The following is a 19,580-nucleotide window of genomic DNA, read 5'->3' as shown; positions in this document are numbered from 1 at the left end:
ACCCCAACGCCCAGCGTCCCTACCCCAACGCCCAGCGTCCCGACCCCAACGCCCAGCGTCCCAGCCCCAACGCCCAGCGTCCCGACCCCAACGCCCAGCGTCCCGACCCCAACGCCCAGCGTCCCAGCCCCAACGCCCAGCGTCCCGACCCCAACGCCCAGCGTCCCTACCCCAACGCCCAGCGTCCCGACCCCAACGCCCAGCGTCCCAGCCCCAACGCCCAGCGTCCCGACCCCAACGCCCAGCGTCCCGACCCCAGCGTCCCGACCCCAACGCCCAGCGTCCCGACCCCAACGCCCAGCGTCCCGACCCCAACGCCCAGCGTCCCGACCCCTACGCCCAGTGTCCCGACCCCTACGCCCAGTGTCCCGGCCCCAACGCCCAGTGTCCCGATCCCAACGCCCAGCGTCCCAGCCCCTACGCCCAGTGTCCCAGCCCCTACGCCCCCGGCCTCCCGGACTCTCCCCCTGACCCCCCATCCCCTCCCCAGGCCCATCCCCTCAGCCCCTCCCTCCAGTACCCTGGCTCCTCCCCCCGGCCCCCCAGTCCCTCCCCCCGGCCCCTCCGCCCGACCCCAGGCTGCTCCCCTACCCCCCGCACCCCGCTCTGTGTGCTGACGCTGTGCCCAGTCGATGATGCTGCAGAACAGGCTCAGGATTGAGAGCATTGGCCCTCAGCCCCGGCTGACGCCAGCCTTTGATAATCTTATCTGCCCTCGCCTGCGGCTCGGAGCGTAATGGAATTCTGTGATTCATGAGCTCAGCAGCAGTGGCAGAACAAAAACACCAAAGCAAGTGCAGCGGGCTGGAGCTGGCTCTGAACGGGCAGTGAGCGAGGAGGCAGGCAGGAGCCGGGCAGGGCAGTGAGCGAGGAGGCAGGCAGGAGCCGGGCAGGAGCCGGGCAGGAGCCGGGCAGGGCAGTGAGCGAGGAGGCAGGCAGGAGCCGGGCAGGGCAGTGAGCGAGGAGGCAGGCAGGAGCCGGGCAGGAGCCGGGCAGGGCAGTGAGCGAGGAGGCAGGCAGGAGCCGGGCAGGAGCCGGGCAGGGCTGTGAGCGAGGAGGCAGGCAGGAGCCGGGCAGGGCAGTGAGCGAGGAGGCAGGCAGGAGCCAGGCAGGAGCCGGGCAGGGCTGTGAGCGAGGAGCCAGGCAGGAGCCGGGCAGGGCTGTGAGCGAGGAGCCAGGCAGGAGCCGGGCAGGGCTGTGAGCGAGGAGCCAGGCAGGAGCCGGGCAGGGCAGTGAGCAAGGAGGCAGGCAGGAGCTGGGCAGGGCAGTGAGCGAGGAGCCAGGCAGCGCTGTGAGCGAGCGAGGAGCCAGGCAGCGCTGTGAGCGAGCGAGGAGCCAGGCAGCGCTGTGAACGAGCGAGGACCGAGGCAGCGCTGTGAGCGAGCGAGGACCCAGGCAGCGCTGTGAGCGAGCGAGGAGCCAGGCAGCGCTGTGAGCGAGCGAGGACCCAGGCAGCGCTGTGAGCGAGCGAGGAGCCAGGCAGCGCTGTGAGCGAGCGAGGAGCCAGGCAGCGCTGTGAACGAGCGAGGACCGAGGCAGCGCTGTGAGCGAGCGAGGAGCCGGGCAGCGCTGTGAGCGAGCGAGGAGCCAGGCAGCGCTGTGAGCGAGCGAGGAGCCGGGCAGCGCTGTGAGCGAGCGAGGAGCCGGGCAGCGCTGTGAGCGAGCGAGGAGCCAGGCAGCGCTGTGAGCGAGCGAGGAGCCAGGCAGCGCTGTGAGCGAGCGAGGAGCCAGGCAGCGCTGTGAGCGAGCGAGGACCCAGGCAGCGCTGTGAGCGAGCGAGGACACAGGCAGCGCTGTGAGCGAGCGAGGACCCAGGCAGCGCTGTGAGCGAGCGAGGACCCAGGCAGCGCTGTGAGCGAGCGAGGACCCAGGCAGCGCTGTGAGCGAGCGAGGACACAGGCAGCGCTGTGAGCGAGCGAGGACCCAGGCAGCGCTGTGAGCGAGCGAGGACACAGGCAGCGCTGTGAGCGAGCGAGGAGCCGGGCAGCGCTGTGAGCGAGCGAGGAGCCAGGCAGCGCTGTGAGTGAGCGAGGAGCCAGGCAGCGCTGTGAGCGAGCGAGGAGCCAGGCAGCGCTGTGAGCGAGCGAGGACCCAGGCAGCGCTGTGAGCGAGCGAGGACCCAGGCAGCGCTGTGAGCGAGCGAGGAGCCAGGCCGCGCTGTGAGCGAGCGAGGAGCCAGGCAGCGCTGGGAGCGAGGACCCAGGCAGCGCTGTGAACGAGCGAGGACCCAGGCAGCGCTGTGAGCGAGTGAGGACCCAGGCAGCGCTGTGAGCGAGCGAGGAGCCAGGCAGCGCTGTGAGCGAGCGAGGACCCAGGCAGCGCTGTGAGCGAGCGAGGACACAGGCAGCGCTGTGAGCGAGCGAGGACCCAGGCAGCGCTGTGAGCGAGCGAGGAGCCAGGCAGCGCTGTGAGCGAGCGAGGACCCAGGCAGCGCTGTGAGCGAGCGAGGAGCCAGGCAGCGCTGTGAGCGAGCGAGGACCCAGGCAGCGCTGTGAGCGAGCGAGGAGCCAGGCAGCGCTGTGAGCGAGCGAGGTCCCAGGCAGCGCTGTGAGCGAGCGAGGACGCAGGCAGCGCTGTGAGCGAGCGAGGAGCCAGGCAGCGCTGGGAGCGAGCGAGGACCCAGGCAGCGCTGTGAGCGAGCGAGGACCCAGGCAGCGCTGTGAGCGAGCGAGGAGCCAGGCAGCGCTGTGAACGAGCGAGGAGCCAGGCAGCGCTGTGAACGAGCGAGGACCCAGGCAGCGCTGTGAGCGAGCGAGGAGCCGGGCAGCGCTGTGAACGAGCGAGGACCCAGGCAGCGCTGGGAGCGAGCGAGGAGCCAGGCAGCGCTGTGAGCGAGCGAGGAGCCAGGCAGCGCTGTGAGCGAGCGAGGACCCAGGCAGCGCTGTGAGCAAGCGAGGACCCAGGCAGCGCTGTGAGCAAGCGAGGACCCAGGCAGCGCTGTGAGCAAGCGAGGACCCAGGCAGCGCTGGGAGCGAGCGAGGAGCCAGGCAGCGCTGGGAGCGAGCGAGGACCCAGGCAGCGCTGTGAGCAAGCGAGGACCCAGGCAGCGCTGTGAGCGAGCGAGGAGCCAGGCAGCGCTGGGGGCGAGCGAGGACCCAGGCAGCGCTGGGGGCGAGCGAGGACCCAGGCAGCGCTGGGAGCGAGCGAGGACCCAGGCAGCGCTGTGAGCGAGCGAGGACCCAGGCAGCGCTGTGAGCGAGCGAGGAGCCAGGCAGCGCTGTGAGCGAGCGAGGACCCAGGCAGCGCTGTGAGCGAGCGAGGAGCCAGGCAGCGCTGTGAGCGAGCGAGGACCCAGGCAGCGCTGTGAGCGAGCGAGGAGCCAGGCAGCGCTGTGAGCGAGCGAGGACCCAGGCAGCGCTGTGAGCGAGCGAGGACCCAGGCAGCGCTGGGAGCGAGCGAGGACCCAGGCAGCGCTGGGAGCGAGCGAGGAGCCAGGCAGCGCTGGGAGCGAGCGAGGAGCCAGGCAGCGCTGGGGGCGAGCGAGGACCCAGGCAGCACTGGGAGCGAGCGAGGAGCCAGGCAGCGCTGTGAACGAGAGAGGACCCAGGCAGCGCTGGGAGCGAGCGAGGAGCCAGGCAGCGCTGTGAGCGAGCGAGGAGCCAGGCAGCGCTGTGAGCGAGCGAGGAGCCAGGCAGCGCTGTGAGCGAGCGAGGAGCCAGGCAGCGCTGTGAGCGAGCGAGGAGCCAGGCAGCGCTGTGAGCGAGCGAGGACCCAGGCAGCGCTGGGAGCGAGCGAGGACCCAGGTAGCGCTGTGAGCGAGCGAGGTCCCAGGCAGCGCTGTGAGCGAGCGAGGACCCAGGCAGCGCTGGGAGCGAGCGAGGAGCCAGGCAGCGCTGTGAGCGAGCGAGGAGCCAGGCAGCGCTGTGAGCGAGCGAGGAGCCAGACAGCGCTGTGAGCGAGCGAGGAGCCAGGCAGCGCTGTGAACGAGCGAGGAGCCAGGCAGCGCTGTGAACGAGCGAGGACCCAGGCAGCGCTGTGAGCGAGCGAGGACACAGGCAGCGCTGTGAGCGAGCGAGGACCCAGGCAGCGCTGTGAGCGAGCGAGGACCCAGGCAGCGCTGGGAGCGAGCGAGGAGCCAGGCAGCGCTGTGAGCGAGCGAGGAGCCAGACAGCGCTGTGAGCGAGCGAGGAGCCAGGCAGCGCTGTGAACGAGCGAGGAGCCAGGCAGCGCTGTGAGCGAGCGAGGACACAGGCAGCGCTGTGAGCGAGCGAGGACCCAGGCAGCGCTGTGAGCGAGCGAGGACCCAGGCAGCGCTGTGAGCGAGCGAGGAGCCAGGCAGCGCTGTGAGCGAGCGAGGAGCCGGGCAGCGCTGTGAGCGAGCGAGGACCCAGGCAGCGCTGTGAGCGAGCGAGGACCCAGGCAGCGCTGTGAACGAGCGAGGACCCAGGCAGCGCTGTGAGCGAGCGAGGACACAGGCAGCGCTGTGAGCGAGCGAGGACCCAGGCAGCGCTGTGAGCGAGCGAGGACCCAGGCAGCGCTGTGAGCGAGCGAGGAGCCAGGCAGCGCTGTGAGCGAGCGAGGAGCCGGGCAGCGCTGTGAGCGAGCGAGGAGCCAGGCAGCGCTGTGAGCGAGCGAGGACCCAGGCAGCGCTGTGAGCGAGCGAGGACCCAGGCAGCGCTGTGAGCGAGCGAGGAGCCAGGCAGCGCTGTGAGCGAGCGAGGACCCAGGCAGCGCTGTGAGCGAGCGAGGACCCAGGCAGCGCTGTGAGCAAGCGAGGACCCAGGCAGCGCTGTGAGCGAGCGAGGACCCAGGCAGCGCTGTGAACGAGCGAGGAGCCAGGCAGCGCTGTGAACGAGCGAGGACCCAGGCAGCGCTGTGAGCGAGCGAGGAGCCAGGCAGCGCTGTGAGCGAGCGAGGACCCAGGCAGCGCTGTGAGCGAGCGAGGACCCAGGCAGCGCTGGGAGCGAGTGAGGAGCCAGGCAGCGCTGTGAGCGAGCGAGGACCCAGGCAGCGCTGTGAGCGAGCGAGGAGCCAGGCAGCGCTGTGAGCGAGCGAGGACCCAGGCAGCGCTGTGAACGAGCGAGGAGCCAGGCAGCGCTGTGAACGAGCGAGGAGCCAGGCAGCGCTGTGAGCGAGCGAGGACCCAGGCAGCGCTGTGAGCGAGCGAGGACCCAGGCAGCGCTGTGAGCGAGCGAGGACCCAGGCAGCGCTGGGAGCGAGTGAGGAGCCAGGCAGCGCTGTGAGCGAGCGAGGAGCCAGGCAGCGCTGTGAGCGAGCGAGGAGCCAGGCAGCGCTGTGAGCGAGCGAGGACCCAGGCAGCGCTGTGAGCGAGCGAGGAGCCAGGCAGCGCTGTGAGCGAGCGAGGAGCCAGGCAGCGCTGTGAGCGAGCGAGGAGCCAGGCAGCGCTGTGAGCGAGCGAGGAGCCAGGCAGCGCTGTGAGCGAGCGAGGACCCAGGCAGCGCTGTGAGCGAGCGAGGAGCCAGGCAGCGCTGTGAGCGAGCGAGGAGCCAGGCAGCGCTGTGAGCGAGCGAGGAGCCAGGCAGCGCTGTGAGCGAGCGAGGAGCCAGGCAGCGCTGTGAGCGAGCGAGGAGCCAGGCAGCGCTGTGAGCGAGCGAGGACCCAGGCAGCGCTGTGAGCGAGCGAGGAGCCAGGCAGCGCTGTGAGCGAGCGAGGAGCCAGGCAGCGCTGTGAGCGAGCGAGGAGCCAGGCAGCGCTGTGAACGAGCGAGGACCCAGGCAGCGCTGTGAGCGAGCGAGGAGCCAGGCAGCGCTGTGAGCGAGCGAGGAGCCAGGCAGCGCTGTGAGCGAGCGAGGAGCCAGGCAGCGCTGTGAGCGAGCGAGGAGCCAGGCAGCGCTGTGAGCGAGCGAGGAGCCAGGCAGCGCTGTGAGCGAGCGAGGACCCAGGCAGCGCTGTGAGCGAGCGAGGAGCCAGGCAGCGCTGTGAGCGAGCGAGGAGCCAGGCAGCGCTGTGAGCGAGCGAGGAGCCAGGCAGCGCTGTGAACGAGCGAGGACCCAGGCAGCGCTGTGAGCGAGCGAGGAGCCAGGCAGCGCTGTGAGCGAGCGAGGACCCAGGCAGCGCTGTGAGCGAGCGAGGAGCCAGGCAGCGCTGTGAGCGAGCGAGGAGCCAGGCAGCGCTGTGAGCGAGCGAGGAGCCAGGCAGCGCTGTGAGCGAGCGAGGAGCCAGGCAGCGCTGTGAACGAGCGAGGACCCAGGCAGCGCTGTGAGCGAGCGAGGAGCCAGGCAGCGCTGTGAGCGAGCGAGGAGCCAGGCAGCGCTGTGAGCGAGCGAGGACACAGGCAGCGCTGTGAGCGAGCGAGGACCCAGGCAGCGCTGTGAGCGAGCGAGGAGCCAGGCAGCGCTGTGAGCGAGCGAGGACCCAGGCAGCGCTGTGAGCGAGCGAGGAGCCAGGCAGCGCTGTGAGCGAGCGAGGACCCAGGCAGCGCTGTGAGCGAGCGAGGAGCCAGGCAGCGCTGTGAGCGAGCGAGGACCCAGGCAGCGCTGTGAGCGAGCGAGGAGCCAGGCAGCGCTGTGAGCGAGCGAGGACCCAGGCAGCGCTGTGAGCGAGCGAGGACCCAGGCAGCGCTGTGAGCGAGCGAGGAGCCAGGCAGCGCTGTGAGCGAGCGAGGAGCCAGGCAGCGCTGTGAGCGAGCGAGGAGCCAGGCAGCGCTGTGAACGAGCGAGGACCCAGGCAGCGCTGTGAGCGAGCGAGGACACAGGCAGCGCTGTGAGCGAGTGAGGACCCAGGCAGCGCTGTGAGCGAGCGAGGAGCCAGGCAGCGCTGTGAGCGAGCGAGGACCCAGGCAGCGCTGTGAGCGAGCGAGGAGCCAGGCAGCGCTGTGAGCGAGCGAGGAGCCAGGCAGCGCTGTGAGCGAGCGAGGAGCCAGGCAGCGCTGTGAGCGAGCGAGGAGCCAGGCAGCGCTGTGAGCGAGCGAGGAGCCAGGCAGCGCTGTGAACGAGCGAGGTCCCAGGCAGCGCTGTGAGCGAGCGAGGACCCAGGCAGCGCTGTGAGCGAGCGAGGAGCCAGGCAGCGCTGTGAGCGAGCGAGGAGCCAGGCAGCGCTGTGAGCGAGCGAGGACCCAGGCAGCGCTGTGAGCGAGCGAGGAGCCAGGCAGCGCTGTGAGCGAGCGAGGAGCCAGGCAGCGCTGTGAGCGAGCGAGGAGCCAGGCAGCGCTGTGAGCGAGCGAGGAGCCAGGCAGCGCTGTGAACGAGCGAGGTCCCAGGCAGCGCTGGGAGCGAGTGAGGACCCAGGCAGCGCTGTGAGCGAGCGAGGAACCAGGCAGCGCTGGGAGCGAGCGAGGAGCCAGGCAGCGCTGTGAGCGAGCGAGGTCCCAGGCAGCGCTGTGAGCGAGCGAGGAGCCAGGCAGCGCTGGGAGCGAGCGAGGACCCAGGCAGCGCTGGGAGCGAGCGAGGAGCCAGGCAGCGCTGGGAGCGAGCGAGGAGCCAGGCAGCGCTGTGAGCGAGCGAGGTCCCAGGCAGCGCTGTGAGCGAGCGAGGAGCCAGGCAGCGCTGTGAGCGAGCGAGGACGCAGGCAGCGCTGTGAGCGAGCGAGGACCCAGGCAGCACTGTGAGCGAGCGAGGAGCCAGGCAGCGCTGTGAGCGAGCGAGGACCCAGGCAGCGCTGTGAGCGAGCGAGGACACAGGCAGCGCTGGGAGCGAGCGAGGACCCAGGCAGCGCTGTGAGCGAGCGAGGACCCAGGCAGCACTGTGAGCGAGCGAGGAGCCAGACAGCGCTGTGAGCGAGCGAGGACCCAGGCAGCGCTGTGAGCGAGCGAGGACCCAGGCAGCACTGTGAGCGAGCGAGGAGCCAGGCAGCGCTGTGAGCGAGCGAGGACCCAGGCAGCGCTGTGAGCGAGCGAGGACCCAGGCAGCGCTGTGAGCGAGCGAGGAGCCAGGCAGCGCTGTGAGCGAGCGAGGAGCCAGGCAGCGCTGTGAGCGAGCGAGGACCCAGGCAGCGCTGTGAGCGAGCGAGGACACAGGCAGCGCTGTGAGCGAGCGAGGACCCAGGCAGCGCTGTGAGCAAGCGAGGAGCCAGGCAGCGCTGTGAACGAGCGAGGAGCCAGGCAGCGCTGTGAGCGAGCGAGGACCCAGGCAGCGCTGTGAACGAGCGAGGACCCAGGCAGCGCTGTGAGCGAGCGAGGACCCAGGCAGCGCTGTGAGCGAGCGAGGTCACAGACAGCGCTGTGAGCGAGCGAGGACCCAGGCAGCGCTGTGAGCGAGCGAGGACCCAGGCAGCGCTGTGAACGAGCGAGGACCCAGGCAGCGCTGTGAACGAGCGAGGACCCAGGCAGCGCTGTGAGCGAGCGAGGACCCAGGCAGCGCTGCGAGCGAGCGAGGAGCCAGGCAGCGCTGTGAGCGAGCGAGGACCCAGGCAGCGCTGTGAGCGAGCGAGGAGCCAGGCAGCGCTGTGAACGAGCGAGGACCCAGGCAGCGCTGTGAACGAGCGAGGACCCAGGCAGCGCTGTGAGCGAGCGAGGAGCCAGGCAGCGCTGTGAGCGAGCGAGGAGCCAGGCAGCGCTGTGAGCGAGCGAGGACCCAGGCAGCGCTGTGAGCGAGCGAGGACCCAGGCAGCGCTGTGAGCGAGCGAGGAGCCAGGCAGCGCTGTGAGCGAGCGAGGAGCCAGGCAGCGCTGTGAGCGAGCGAGGACCCAGGCAGCGCTGTGAGCGAGCGAGGAGCCAGGCAGCGCTGTGAGCGAGCGAGGAGCCAGGCAGCGCTGTGAGCGAGCGAGGACCCAGGCAGCGCTGTGAGCGAGCGAGGACGCAGGCAGCGCTGTGAGCGAGCGAGGAGCCAGGCAGCGCTGTGAGCGAGCGAGGACCCAGGCAGCGCTGTGAGCGAGCGAGGAGCCAGGCAGCGCTGTGAGCGAGCGAGGACCCAGGCAGCGCTGTGAGCGAGCGAGGACCCAGGCAGCGCTGGGAGCGAGCGAGGAGCCAGGCAGCGCTGTGAACGAGCGAGGACCCAGGCAGCGCTGTGAGCGAGCGAGGACCCAGGCAGCGCTGGGAGCGAGCGAGGAGCCTGGCAGCGCTGTGAGCGAGCGAGGACCCAGGCAGCGCTGTGAGCGAGCGAGGAGCCAGGCAGGACAGTGTGTCACACAGCAGCTGTGTGTCTGTACGTTTAACCCTGGCTGTTGGAGAAAGGATTGGTTCACTTCCCAGATCCGATGTGACTGATCGCTCCCGGGGAGGGAGGGATTATCCAGAGAGGGACGGGGATGAGCTGGAATGTTGGAGACTGAAATCCTGTTTGAGCATTGGAGCATTGAGCTGCTGGAGCATTGTCCGAGCCTCGCAATCAGGGGGCAGACTCCACCTGACCCCCCCACGTATCCAAAATAACTGATCTTTCCAGGCCGCATTCTCTCCCTGTTAGTCGGGGGGGGGGGGGGTGCACCGCATTGGAAGGGGAGGCCCCCCCAGCGGATCGGAGAGCCAGAGGCGGTGGGACAAAGTCTGGTGTGGGCTGGCCGCTGGCCCTCAGCTCGCGGGAATGGGTTAGCGCGGAGCGACTCCCCGCTCCTGCCAGCAGCAACATGGTGGTCACCCAGATCAAGCTGGAGTTTTGGCTGTCCAGGAACAAGCTTCGCCGGGTTACCTGCAGACTCGCCAAGTTCCCGTACGGATTCTCGCCGGAGACGAGCTTTTCCATCGCTTTCCAGGTGCTGCTCCCCTTTCTGGTCGCGGGCCTTGGAATGGTCGGAGCGGGATTGGTGATGGACGTTGTACAAGTGCGTATCTGACTGAAAGGGTTAGTGGGGGAGGGCTGTACCCTGCTCTCCCTGGGGTATTAAATATTACGGCGCGCCCCCGGTCGAAGGGGTCGGTGGCGAGGAGCCGTTTCCTCTGGTTGGGCCCGGGGGGGGGCAACCTTAAAATTCCAGCCAGGCGCCTAGGCCCGATGTCACGGAAACGCCTCCTCGCCCAAGGGGGAGGCGGGGGAACCCACAACCGTCCGCCCGTCGCCATCTTCAGAAACAAAAGCTGTGGAGGGCGGGGGCCAGTTGAGAATGTCTAAAGCGAGCTGGGGTTTCTGTGGGGTTAAGGGTTGAGGGGCGCGGAGCAGCGACTCCGGCCGACCACAGTCTCCTCCGACGGTCGAACGGGCCCGAGGGTCTCAATGTCCTCCTCCTGCTCCTGCCACCGCCCGGGGATTGGCTTCAAATCGGTCTCCGGTGAAGCGAGGACAGACTTGCATTCATGTAGCGCCTTTCACAAGCTCAGGCTGTTCCCAGTGCCAAACGCAGTCACTGTTGTGAGGTGCGAGTCGCGGCGATCCAGATTTCCGCAAGGCCAGGTCCCCTTCGCAGGCGGGTGGAAAGTGACGACGCGGGGCACCCTCGGCCGGCCTGGGCAGTGGCCAGGGACACCGGGAGTTAATGTTCCGCCTCGGTGACACCCGCCTCGGAACTGGGGGGGAGCTGGAGCTGCAATAGGTTTTCTGATGAAAGGCCGAGTGGATCGAGGTCGGCAGGAAGGTCCCGGAGGGGGGAGGCGGGGGGGATAGGGCTGAAAGACGGGAGAGATGGTTAAATGTCGGAGTCTGTGAGCACCGACGGGGACAGGGCGGGAACGAAACAAAGAATCAAAAGATGTACCGAGAGCAGGTGTCCGAGGGAGAAAATAAAACAAAAAACGAAACATGCTCAGAAAGTGAAACAAAACGGAGCAGTGATTGTGGTGGAAAGTTGTTCAAACTCCGCGTTTAGTTCCGATCAAATGTCAGCTGAAACATTAACCCTGTTTCTCTCACAGGATCATAGAATTTACAGTGCTGAAGGAGGCCATTCAGCCCATCACGTCTGCGCCGCCCCTTGGAAAGAGCACCCTAATTAAACCCACGCCTCCACCCTATCCTCGTAACCCAGTCCCCCCTAATCGCTTTTGGACACGAAGGGCAATTTATCACGGCCAATCCACTTATCCCGCACGTCTTTGGACTGTGGGATGAAACCGGAGCACCCGGAGGAAACCCACGCACACACAGGGGGAACGTGCAGACGCCGCACCGAGGCAAGCAGGAAATGCCAGCCCCTGCTCGCTCTTCCAGGAATCCCCCCTTGACGTTCCACTCACCTCTCCGACGGAATTTCCCCTTGCCTCTTTTTTTCATCCTTCACCTGCTCTGCTTTTCATTTCCCTCCCCAACTCCGACAAAAACTGTGTGAATCTGCCTCCACCACACTCACAGACAGTACATTCCAAATCCTAACCACTCGCTGTGTGAATCTGTCTCCACCACACTCCAGACAGTACATTCCAGATCCTAACCACTCGCTGTGTGAATCTGTCTCCACCACACTCACAGACAGTACATCCCAGATCCTAACCACTCGCTGTGTGAATCTGTTTCCACCACACTCTCAGACAGTACATTCCAGATCCTAACCACTCGCTGTGTGAATGTGTCTCCACCACACTCAGACAGTACATTCCAGATCCTAACCACTCGCTGTGTGAATCTGTCTCCACCGCACTCTCAGACAGTACATTCCAGATCCTAACCACTCGCTGTGTGAATCTGTCTGCACCACACTCTCAGACAGTGCATTCCCGATCCTAACCACTCACTGTGTGAATCTGTCTCCACCACACTCACAGACAGTACATTCCAGATCCTAACCACTCGCTGTGTGAATCTGCCTCCACCACACTCACAGACAGTACATTCCAGATCCTAACCACTCGCTGTGTGAATCTGCCTCCACCACACTCACAGACAGTACATTCCAGATCCTAACCACTCGCTGTGTGAATCTGTCTCCACCACACTCTCAGACAGAACATTCTGGATCCTAACCACTCGCTGTGTGAATCTGTCTCCACCACACTCACAGACAGTACATTCCGGATCCTAACCACTCGCTGTGTGAATCTGTCTCCACCGCACTCTCAGACAGTACATTCCAGATCCTAACCACTCGCTGTGTGAATCTGTCTGCACCACACTCTCAGACAGTGCATTCCCGATCCTAACCACTCACTGTGTGAATCTGTCTCCACCACACTCACAGACAGTACATTCCAGATCCTAACCACTCGCTGTGTGAATCTGCCTCCACCACACTCACAGACAATACATTCCAGATCCTAACCACTCGCTGTGGGAATCTGCCTCCACCACACTCACAGACAGTACATTCCAGATCCTAACCACTCACTGTGTGAATCTGCCTCCACCACACTCACAGACAGTACATTCCAGATCCTAACCAATCACTGTGTGAATCTGTCTCCACCACACTCACAGACAGTACATTCCAGATCCTAACCACTCACTGTGTGAATCTGTCTCCACCACACTCACAGACAGTACATTCTGGATCCTAACCACTCGCTGTGTGAATCTGCCTCCACCACACTCACAGACAGTACATTCCAGATCCTAACCACTCGCTCTGTGAATCTGCCTCCACCACACTCACAGACAGTACATTTCAGATCCTAACCACTCGCTGTGTGAATCTGCCTCCACCACACTCACAGACAGTACATTCCAGATCCTAACCACTCGCTGTGGGAATCTGCCTCCACCACACTCACAGACAGTACATTCCAGATCCTAACCACTCGCTGTGTGAATCTGCCTCCACCACACTCACAGACAGTACATTTCAGATCCTAACCACTCGCTGTGTGAATCTGCCTCCACCACACTCACAGACAGTACATTCCAGATCCTAACCACTCGCTGTGGGAATCTGCCTCCACCACACTCTCAGACAGAACATTCCAGATCCTAACCACTCGCTGTGTGAATCTGCCTCCACCACACTCACAGACAGAACATTCCAGATCCTAACCACTCGCTGTGTGAATCTGCCTCCACCACACTCACAGACAGAACATTTCAGATCCTAACCACTCGCTGTGTGAATCTGCCTCCACCACACTCACAGACAGTACATTCCAGATCCTAACCACTCGCTGTGGGAATCTGCCTCCACCACACTCTCAGACAGAACATTCCAGATCCTAACCACTCGCTGTGTGAATCTGCCTCCACCACACTCACAGACAGAACATTCCAGATCCTAAACACTCGCTGTGTGAATCTGTCTCCACCACACTCACAGACAGTACATTCCAGATCCTAACCACTCGCTGTGGGAATCTGTCTCCACCACACTCTCAGACAGAACATTCCAGATCCTAACCACTCGCTGTGTGAATCTGCCTCCACCACACTCACAGACAGAACATTCCAGATCCTAAACACTCGCTGTGTGAATCTGTCTCCACCACACTCACAGACAGTACATTCCAGATCCTAACCACTCGCTGTGGGAATCTGTCTCCACCACACTCACAGACAGTACATTCCAGATCCTAACCACTCGCTGTGTGAATCTGTCTCCACCACACTCACAGACAGAACATTCCAGATCCTAACCACTCGCTATGTGAAAAAGATTTTCATGTCATTGTCACTTCTTTTGTCAATCACCTTAACTTGGTCCCTCTGGTTTTCTGAACCTTCCACCAATGGGGACAGTATCTCCCTGTCCACTCTGCCTCGAGGAGGTCCTGTGGGGCAGTGGGCACCGTCCCTCCCTCTGCCCCAGAAGCTCCACATTTTCAGTCCCACCCCAGGACCTGATGGCCGGAGAAGGACATTGTTGACGCGGCCTAATTGGCGGAATCGACCGGGAAAATCCTTCCGAACACACCAATGGCCGGCGGTAAGAGTGGGCGAGACTCCTGGTCAGCCTGATGTGCAGTGATGCCCCTCAAGCCCCACGCTTCTGTGCCGGAAATTACTAGCCATGGAAACAGGCGGACGTCTGCCTTTGTGCACCAGTCGGTGTGGGAAGAGAATCGGAATTCTGTCCGGTCCCCGAGGAAGACGATCCGAACCTCTCCAATCTGTCCACGTGGGCTGAAGACGCAGATCTCTGGAACCATTCTTAATCTTTTCTGCACTCGCTCCAATGCTGATGCTTGTTTTTACTGCATGAATTTTTACCCTGGGTCAAGTTTCAGTTTGCCAGAATCACCTCAAAGCAAAATTGGAACCCTCCCCAATTTATGATGATATGGATTTTCGAGGAAATTTGAAGCCAAACGAGACGCGTCTCCAGCACATCGTGACTGCCAATTCCTGCTCGTGTCCAAAATGGAAACTCCCCCCCCACCCCTCCCCCGAGTAGATTTGACGCATTTCCCATTTCTTTTCCAGAAGCTTCTTTCTATTAAAAGCACATTACACGAGAGTGAGAATAAGTGAAATATTCGACAGGGTTTACGAGGTTAAAAGACGTTTCTGTCCTGGCTCTTGTCAGCTGACCGCTAGCGATAAAGCTTTTGTAAAAGCTGTGTCGGTTTCTCTCTCCCTCTGTCTCGGTCTATCTCCCCATCTTCCCAAGTCTGTCTCTCTCTCCCTCTCCTTCGCTCTCCCTGGGCAGGGTTATCCGTCCCGCCAGCCCCCGGGAATCTGCCTTCCTGCAGCCGGCCAATGGCGTTTCCCACTGTGGGCAGCCCCACGCCATCGGGAAAGGCTTGGACGTGGGTGCACTGCCGGCGAAGCGGGGGACCCCGCTGCCTCTCTTTGTTTCTTTTCCACATTCTCTGACACAATTTCCCCTTCTCTCCATCATGCTTCCTGTCTCTCCCTCAATGTCTCCTCCTCCCTCTCCCAATCCCTCCCTCTCTCTTCCTGAGTCAGTCTCTCACATTCTCTCTCGCTCTCTTTATCTCTCTCTCTATCTCTTTCTATCTCTCCCTTGCTGAATCTCACTCCTTGTGTCTCTCTTTTTGACAGTGAAGAAAGGATCAATTCTAACCAAACTGCCAAGGTGGGGAACGACATTAGTTTTACACCAAGGGTGGGATTCTCCGCCCCCCCGCTGGGTCGGAGAATCCCCAGGGGGCGGCGTGACTCCCGCCCCGACGCCAACTGCCATATTCTCCGGCACGATTTTCGGGTGGGGGCGGGGTTCACACCACGCCGATTGGGAGCTGTTGGCAGCGCCCCCGCCGGCAATTCTCCGGGCCCCAATGGGCCGAGCGCCTGTCAGTTTCTGGCCAGTCCGGCCGGCGTGGGGTAGACATGGTCCCACACGGCGGGACCTGGCAGGTAAGTCGGCTGGTGCGGTCCGCGGGGGGGGGGGGGGGGCGCTGGGGGATCCGAACCGGGGGGGGGCCCCAAGGTGGCCTGGCCCGCGATCGGGGCCCACCTGTGAGTTAGGGGCACTTCTTCCTTCTGCGCCGGTCCCTGCAGGGCTTCGCCATGGCCGGCGCAGAGAGGACACCCCCCCGCGCATGCGCCAGAACACGCAGCCCGATCTGCGCATGCGGCAGAACACGCAGGCCGATCTGCGCATGCGGCAGAACACGCAGCCCGATCTGCGCATGCGCCAGAACACGCAGCCCGATCTGCGCATGCGGCAGAACACGCAGCCCAATCTGCGCATGCGCCAGAACACGCAGGCCGATCTGCGCATGCGGCAGAACACGCAGGCCGATCTGCGCATGCGCTAACTCGCGCAGTCCCTTCGGCGCCGGCTAGCTCCCGGAAGTGCGGAGAATGAAGCAAGACCGGTGGCCAGCGGCTGCCTCGTTCACCCAGCTTCCTGGGAGTCACATGCGACATTGATAATGGAGTTATGGACTAATCACATTGACCAATTTCTATCAGTGTGTCCCCAGCAGATCCAGACATGAGGTGAGGAGAACTCCCAGAGGTGAAGAGCTTTGGGAGGCATGGGTCCAAAAATGCTCGTTCCTCACACGCTCTCTATTGCCTCTGTGGAGCAGGGGCCTGTTGGGATGAATGGTCTTTTTCTCGCTGTAAATACTTGGGTTGCTATTTTTGCACATCTTCACACACACTGCCTTTTGGTCGCTTTGGGGAATAGTGGGGGAAGGATTCCTGCGTTGATTGTGAGCTCTTTGGAATGCCTGGCAACGTTACACGTACTAAAAGTCTTGTCTCAAGTTGTTGAGGACATTTCAAGCCTTTGTGCTTCTCACACACATTGCGGCTGACGCTCTCTTTCCCGTCTCCAGCACTGGGAAGTCTTCCAGACCATCACGGAGGTGTTCATCCTGGTTCCTGCTCTGGTCGGCCTCAAAGGCAACCTGGAAATGACCCTTGCCTCCAGATTGTCAACAGCAGTAAGTAGTCTAAGATCTCCATTTTGAGCTCCGTGTCTCCTCGCGATGAACTGAGAGACCTTTAGAAGTCATGGGGAGGGAGCAACACTAGTAGATCCTGCTGTGTGTCAATATCACTAACGCACCAAGTATCTACACGGGATCCATTGCCAGTGGTCCCTGGGTGATTCTGCCCCTGGGCAACACCATTGTTTACCTCCTCCGACTCTATCCCGCCAGCCTCGGTTTGGTGAACCAGCCCTCTGTGTGGCATTTTGTCCAACATTTCCTTAAAATCCATGGAGACAACACCCACCACAGTCCCTTCGCCAACTTTCCAGGTTACGTCATCAAAAAATTAAAAGTCCAGCGTGAACTGACTTTTACAAACTGTACAGGTTCTCCTTAAAGACCTCAAACATAGAACAGTACAGCACAGTGCAGGCCCTTCGGCCCACGATGTTGTGCCGACCATTTACCTGAATCTAAGATCAACCTAACCTACACCCCTTCAATTTACTGCTGTCCATGTGCCTGTCCAAGAGTCGCTTAAATGTCCCTAATGACTCCGACTCCACCCCCTCTGCTGGCCGTGCATTCCACACACCCACCACTCTCTGTGTAAAGAACCTTCCTCTGACATCTCCCCTATACCTTCCTCCAATCACCTTAAAATTATGTCCCCTCGTGACAGCCATTTCCGCCCTGGGGAAAAGTCTCTGGCTATCCACTCTATCCATGCCTCTCATCACCTTGTACACCTCTATCAAGTCACCTCTCTGCCTTCTTCGCTCCAGTGAGAAAAGCCCCAGCTCCCTCAACCTTTCTTCATAAGACATGCCCTCCAGTCCAGGCAGCATCCTGGTTAATCTCCTCTGCACCCTCTCCAAAGCATCCACATCCTTCCTATAATGAGGCGACCAGAACTGGACACACTATTCCAAGTGTGGTCTAACCAGGGTTTTATAAAGCTGCAGCAAAACCTCGCGGCCCTTAACCTCAATCCCCCTGTTAATGAAAGACAACACACCATATGCCTTCTTAACAACCCTATCAACCTGGGTGGCAACTTTGAGGGTTCCATGTACGTGGACCCCAGGAATCCTGCCTTGAACCCTGTATTCAGCATTCAAATTCGACCTTCCAAAATGAATCACTTCACATTTATCAAGGTTGAACTCCATCTACCACTTCTCAGCCCAGCTCTGCATCCTGTCAATGTCCTGTTGTAACTTGCAACAGCCCTCGACACTATCTACAACTCCCCCAACCTCTCCTAATGCCCGATGATTTTTTTCACAGACTGTTTCTAGATCTTTACCCTCCACTCATGTTAAACTGGCCTCCTTGTCCGTTACTAGAACTTTCCTTACGCCCTTCCTTGAATAAGGGTGTCACATTTTTCCAGTCCTCCAGCACCTCCCCCCATATCGAGGGGCGTTTGGATGGTTGAGATGGGACTTTCCGGTTTCTCCACCCCCACTTTCTTCAGCAACCCTGGAATATAGGTCACCTGGACCAGGCAGTTTACCCACTCAAAGCACAGCCGGCCGTTCCTGTCAACGTTCACCACCCATCCCCTCTCCCGTCTCCACTGACGGGAGTGTTGTCAGCACCCTGAGTGAACACTGACACAGACGACTCATTAGGTTCTCCAGCCTTGCCCTGTGCCTGCAAAGATGTACCACCCTCATTGTCCCCACCCCTCCTCTGACTGTCCACTTGCTATTTACATGTTGGGAAAAGATTTCTGCATTCCCTTTTATGTTGATTGTTCTACTCTCGTATTCCCCCTGAACCTATTTGAGTACAGGATTCACAAATATGGAAGTCTTGCATCCGTTCTGAAATGAAAAATAAAAATGAAAATCGCTTATTGTCACAAGTAGGCTTCAAATGAAGTTACGGTGAAAAGCCCCTAGTCGCCACATTCCGGCGCCTGTTCGGGGAGGCCCCCCCCGGCCAGCGACACAACTGTCAGCAAACTATGGCGATGTTGGACACTTTCCGTACCCCGCTCCCGCAGCAGCCATGTCAGCGGTTTCACGATTTTTTAAGGCACAAGTGAAGCGCGCCGGCGGGAATTCGGCCCATCGGAGGGGGAGAATCGCGGAGGCCCCGGAGAATACCGGGTCATACGGTACCTGCGCCCTGGTACACATTGATGCCGCTGTTGAGGTGACGGAGAATGGCGTGAAATCGGCACCTGCTGAGATTTTGCCGTCAGAACCCATTCTCTGCCCAATTGCGTCAGGCAATGGAGAATCCCGCCCACTGTCGGCAACGTGCGCAGCATGGCGGTTAGCACTGTTACCTCACCGAGCCAGGGAGCCGGGTTCGATTCCCGGCTGGGTCACTGTCTGTGTGGAGTCTGCACGTTCTCCCCGTGTGTGCGTGGGTTTCCTCCGGGTGCTCCGGTTTCCTCCCACAGTCCAAAGATGTGCAGGTTAGGTGGATTGGCCGTGATAAATTGCCCCGTAGAATCTCGGGACGTGCAGGTTAGGTGGGGTTACCAGGATAGGACGTGGTGCGTGCAGACTCGATGGGCCGAATGGTCTCCTTCTGCAATGTAGGGGTTGTGTGATTCTATGACATCGTCAGGTTCCAGAGCCGAGGCCTCATTGACAACTACCGTGTCGATCCCTTGAAGAATTTTGAAAGTCTCAATGAGATCAGCTCTCCAGCAACTCAGACGGGACGGATTCATTTTTGTGTCTGTGAGAAAACAGACGGGTCCCGACATTACCAAACCTGTCGTCAACAATAGTACACAGTCACCCCCAGACAGGTCCCTCCCTGCCCCAGACAGGCCTCTCCGTGCCCCAGACGGGGCTGTTCCTGCCCCAGACGGGCCTCTCCCTGCCCCAGACGGGCCTCTCCCTGCCCCAGACGGGCCTCTCCCTGCCCCAGACGGGTCTCTCCGTGCCCCAGACGGGGCTGTTCCTGCCCCAGACGGGCCCCTCCCTGTCCCAGACGGGCCTCTCCCTGCCCCAGACGGGCCTCTCCCTGCCCCAGACAGGTCTCTTCCTGCATCCTCATGAACATTGTGCCATTTACTTTATTCCTGATTTTTACTGTACATCGTGATGTTCTCAGTCACCGGATTCTCCTTCTCTCCCAGGCGAACACCGGCAAAATGGACCATCCCAGCGAGAAATGGGCGTTAGTGACAACTAACTTAGCATTGGTCCAGGTAAGTCCAGAATTCACCGTCCGACCACCTCCCTCCTCCACACTGTCCTTCACTCCCTCCCTCCCTCACACTCTCTCCTTCACTCCCTCCCTCCCTCCCCCACACTCTCTCTCCTTCCCTCCCTCCCCCACACTGTCCTTCACTCCCTCCCTCCCTCACACTCTCTCCTTCACTCCCTCCCTCCCTCCCCCACACTCTCTCCTTCACTCCCTCCCTCCCTCCCCCACCCTCTCTCTCCGTCACTCCCTCCCTCCCTCCTCCACACTCTCTCCTTCACTCCCTCCCTCCCTCCCCCACACTCTCTCTCCTTCCCTCCCTCCCCCACACTGTCCTTCACTCCCTCCCTCCCTCACACTCTCTCCTTCA

General features: G+C 62.2%; 1 protein-coding gene across 1 annotated transcript in view; it reads left to right on the top strand.

The window, feature by feature from the left end:
- The window catches only part of LOC140387645 (solute carrier family 41 member 1-like), a 142,684-nt gene that overhangs the window by 28,433 nt on the left and 94,671 nt on the right, over positions 1-19,580 (top strand). Inside the window, exons 3-4 of the mRNA XM_072470842.1 lie at positions 15,935-16,042; positions 19,143-19,214. Of these exons, the coding sequence (XP_072326943.1) occupies positions 15,935-16,042; positions 19,143-19,214 (180 nt within the window). The remainder of the gene's footprint in view (positions 1-15,934; positions 16,043-19,142; positions 19,215-19,580) is intronic.

The sequence above is a fragment of the Scyliorhinus torazame genome, chromosome 13, assembly GCF_047496885.1.
Source record: "Scyliorhinus torazame isolate Kashiwa2021f chromosome 13, sScyTor2.1, whole genome shotgun sequence".
Taxonomy (NCBI): Eukaryota; Metazoa; Chordata; class Chondrichthyes; order Carcharhiniformes; family Scyliorhinidae; genus Scyliorhinus; species Scyliorhinus torazame.
This window is presented reverse-complemented; position numbering and strand designations above follow the sequence as displayed.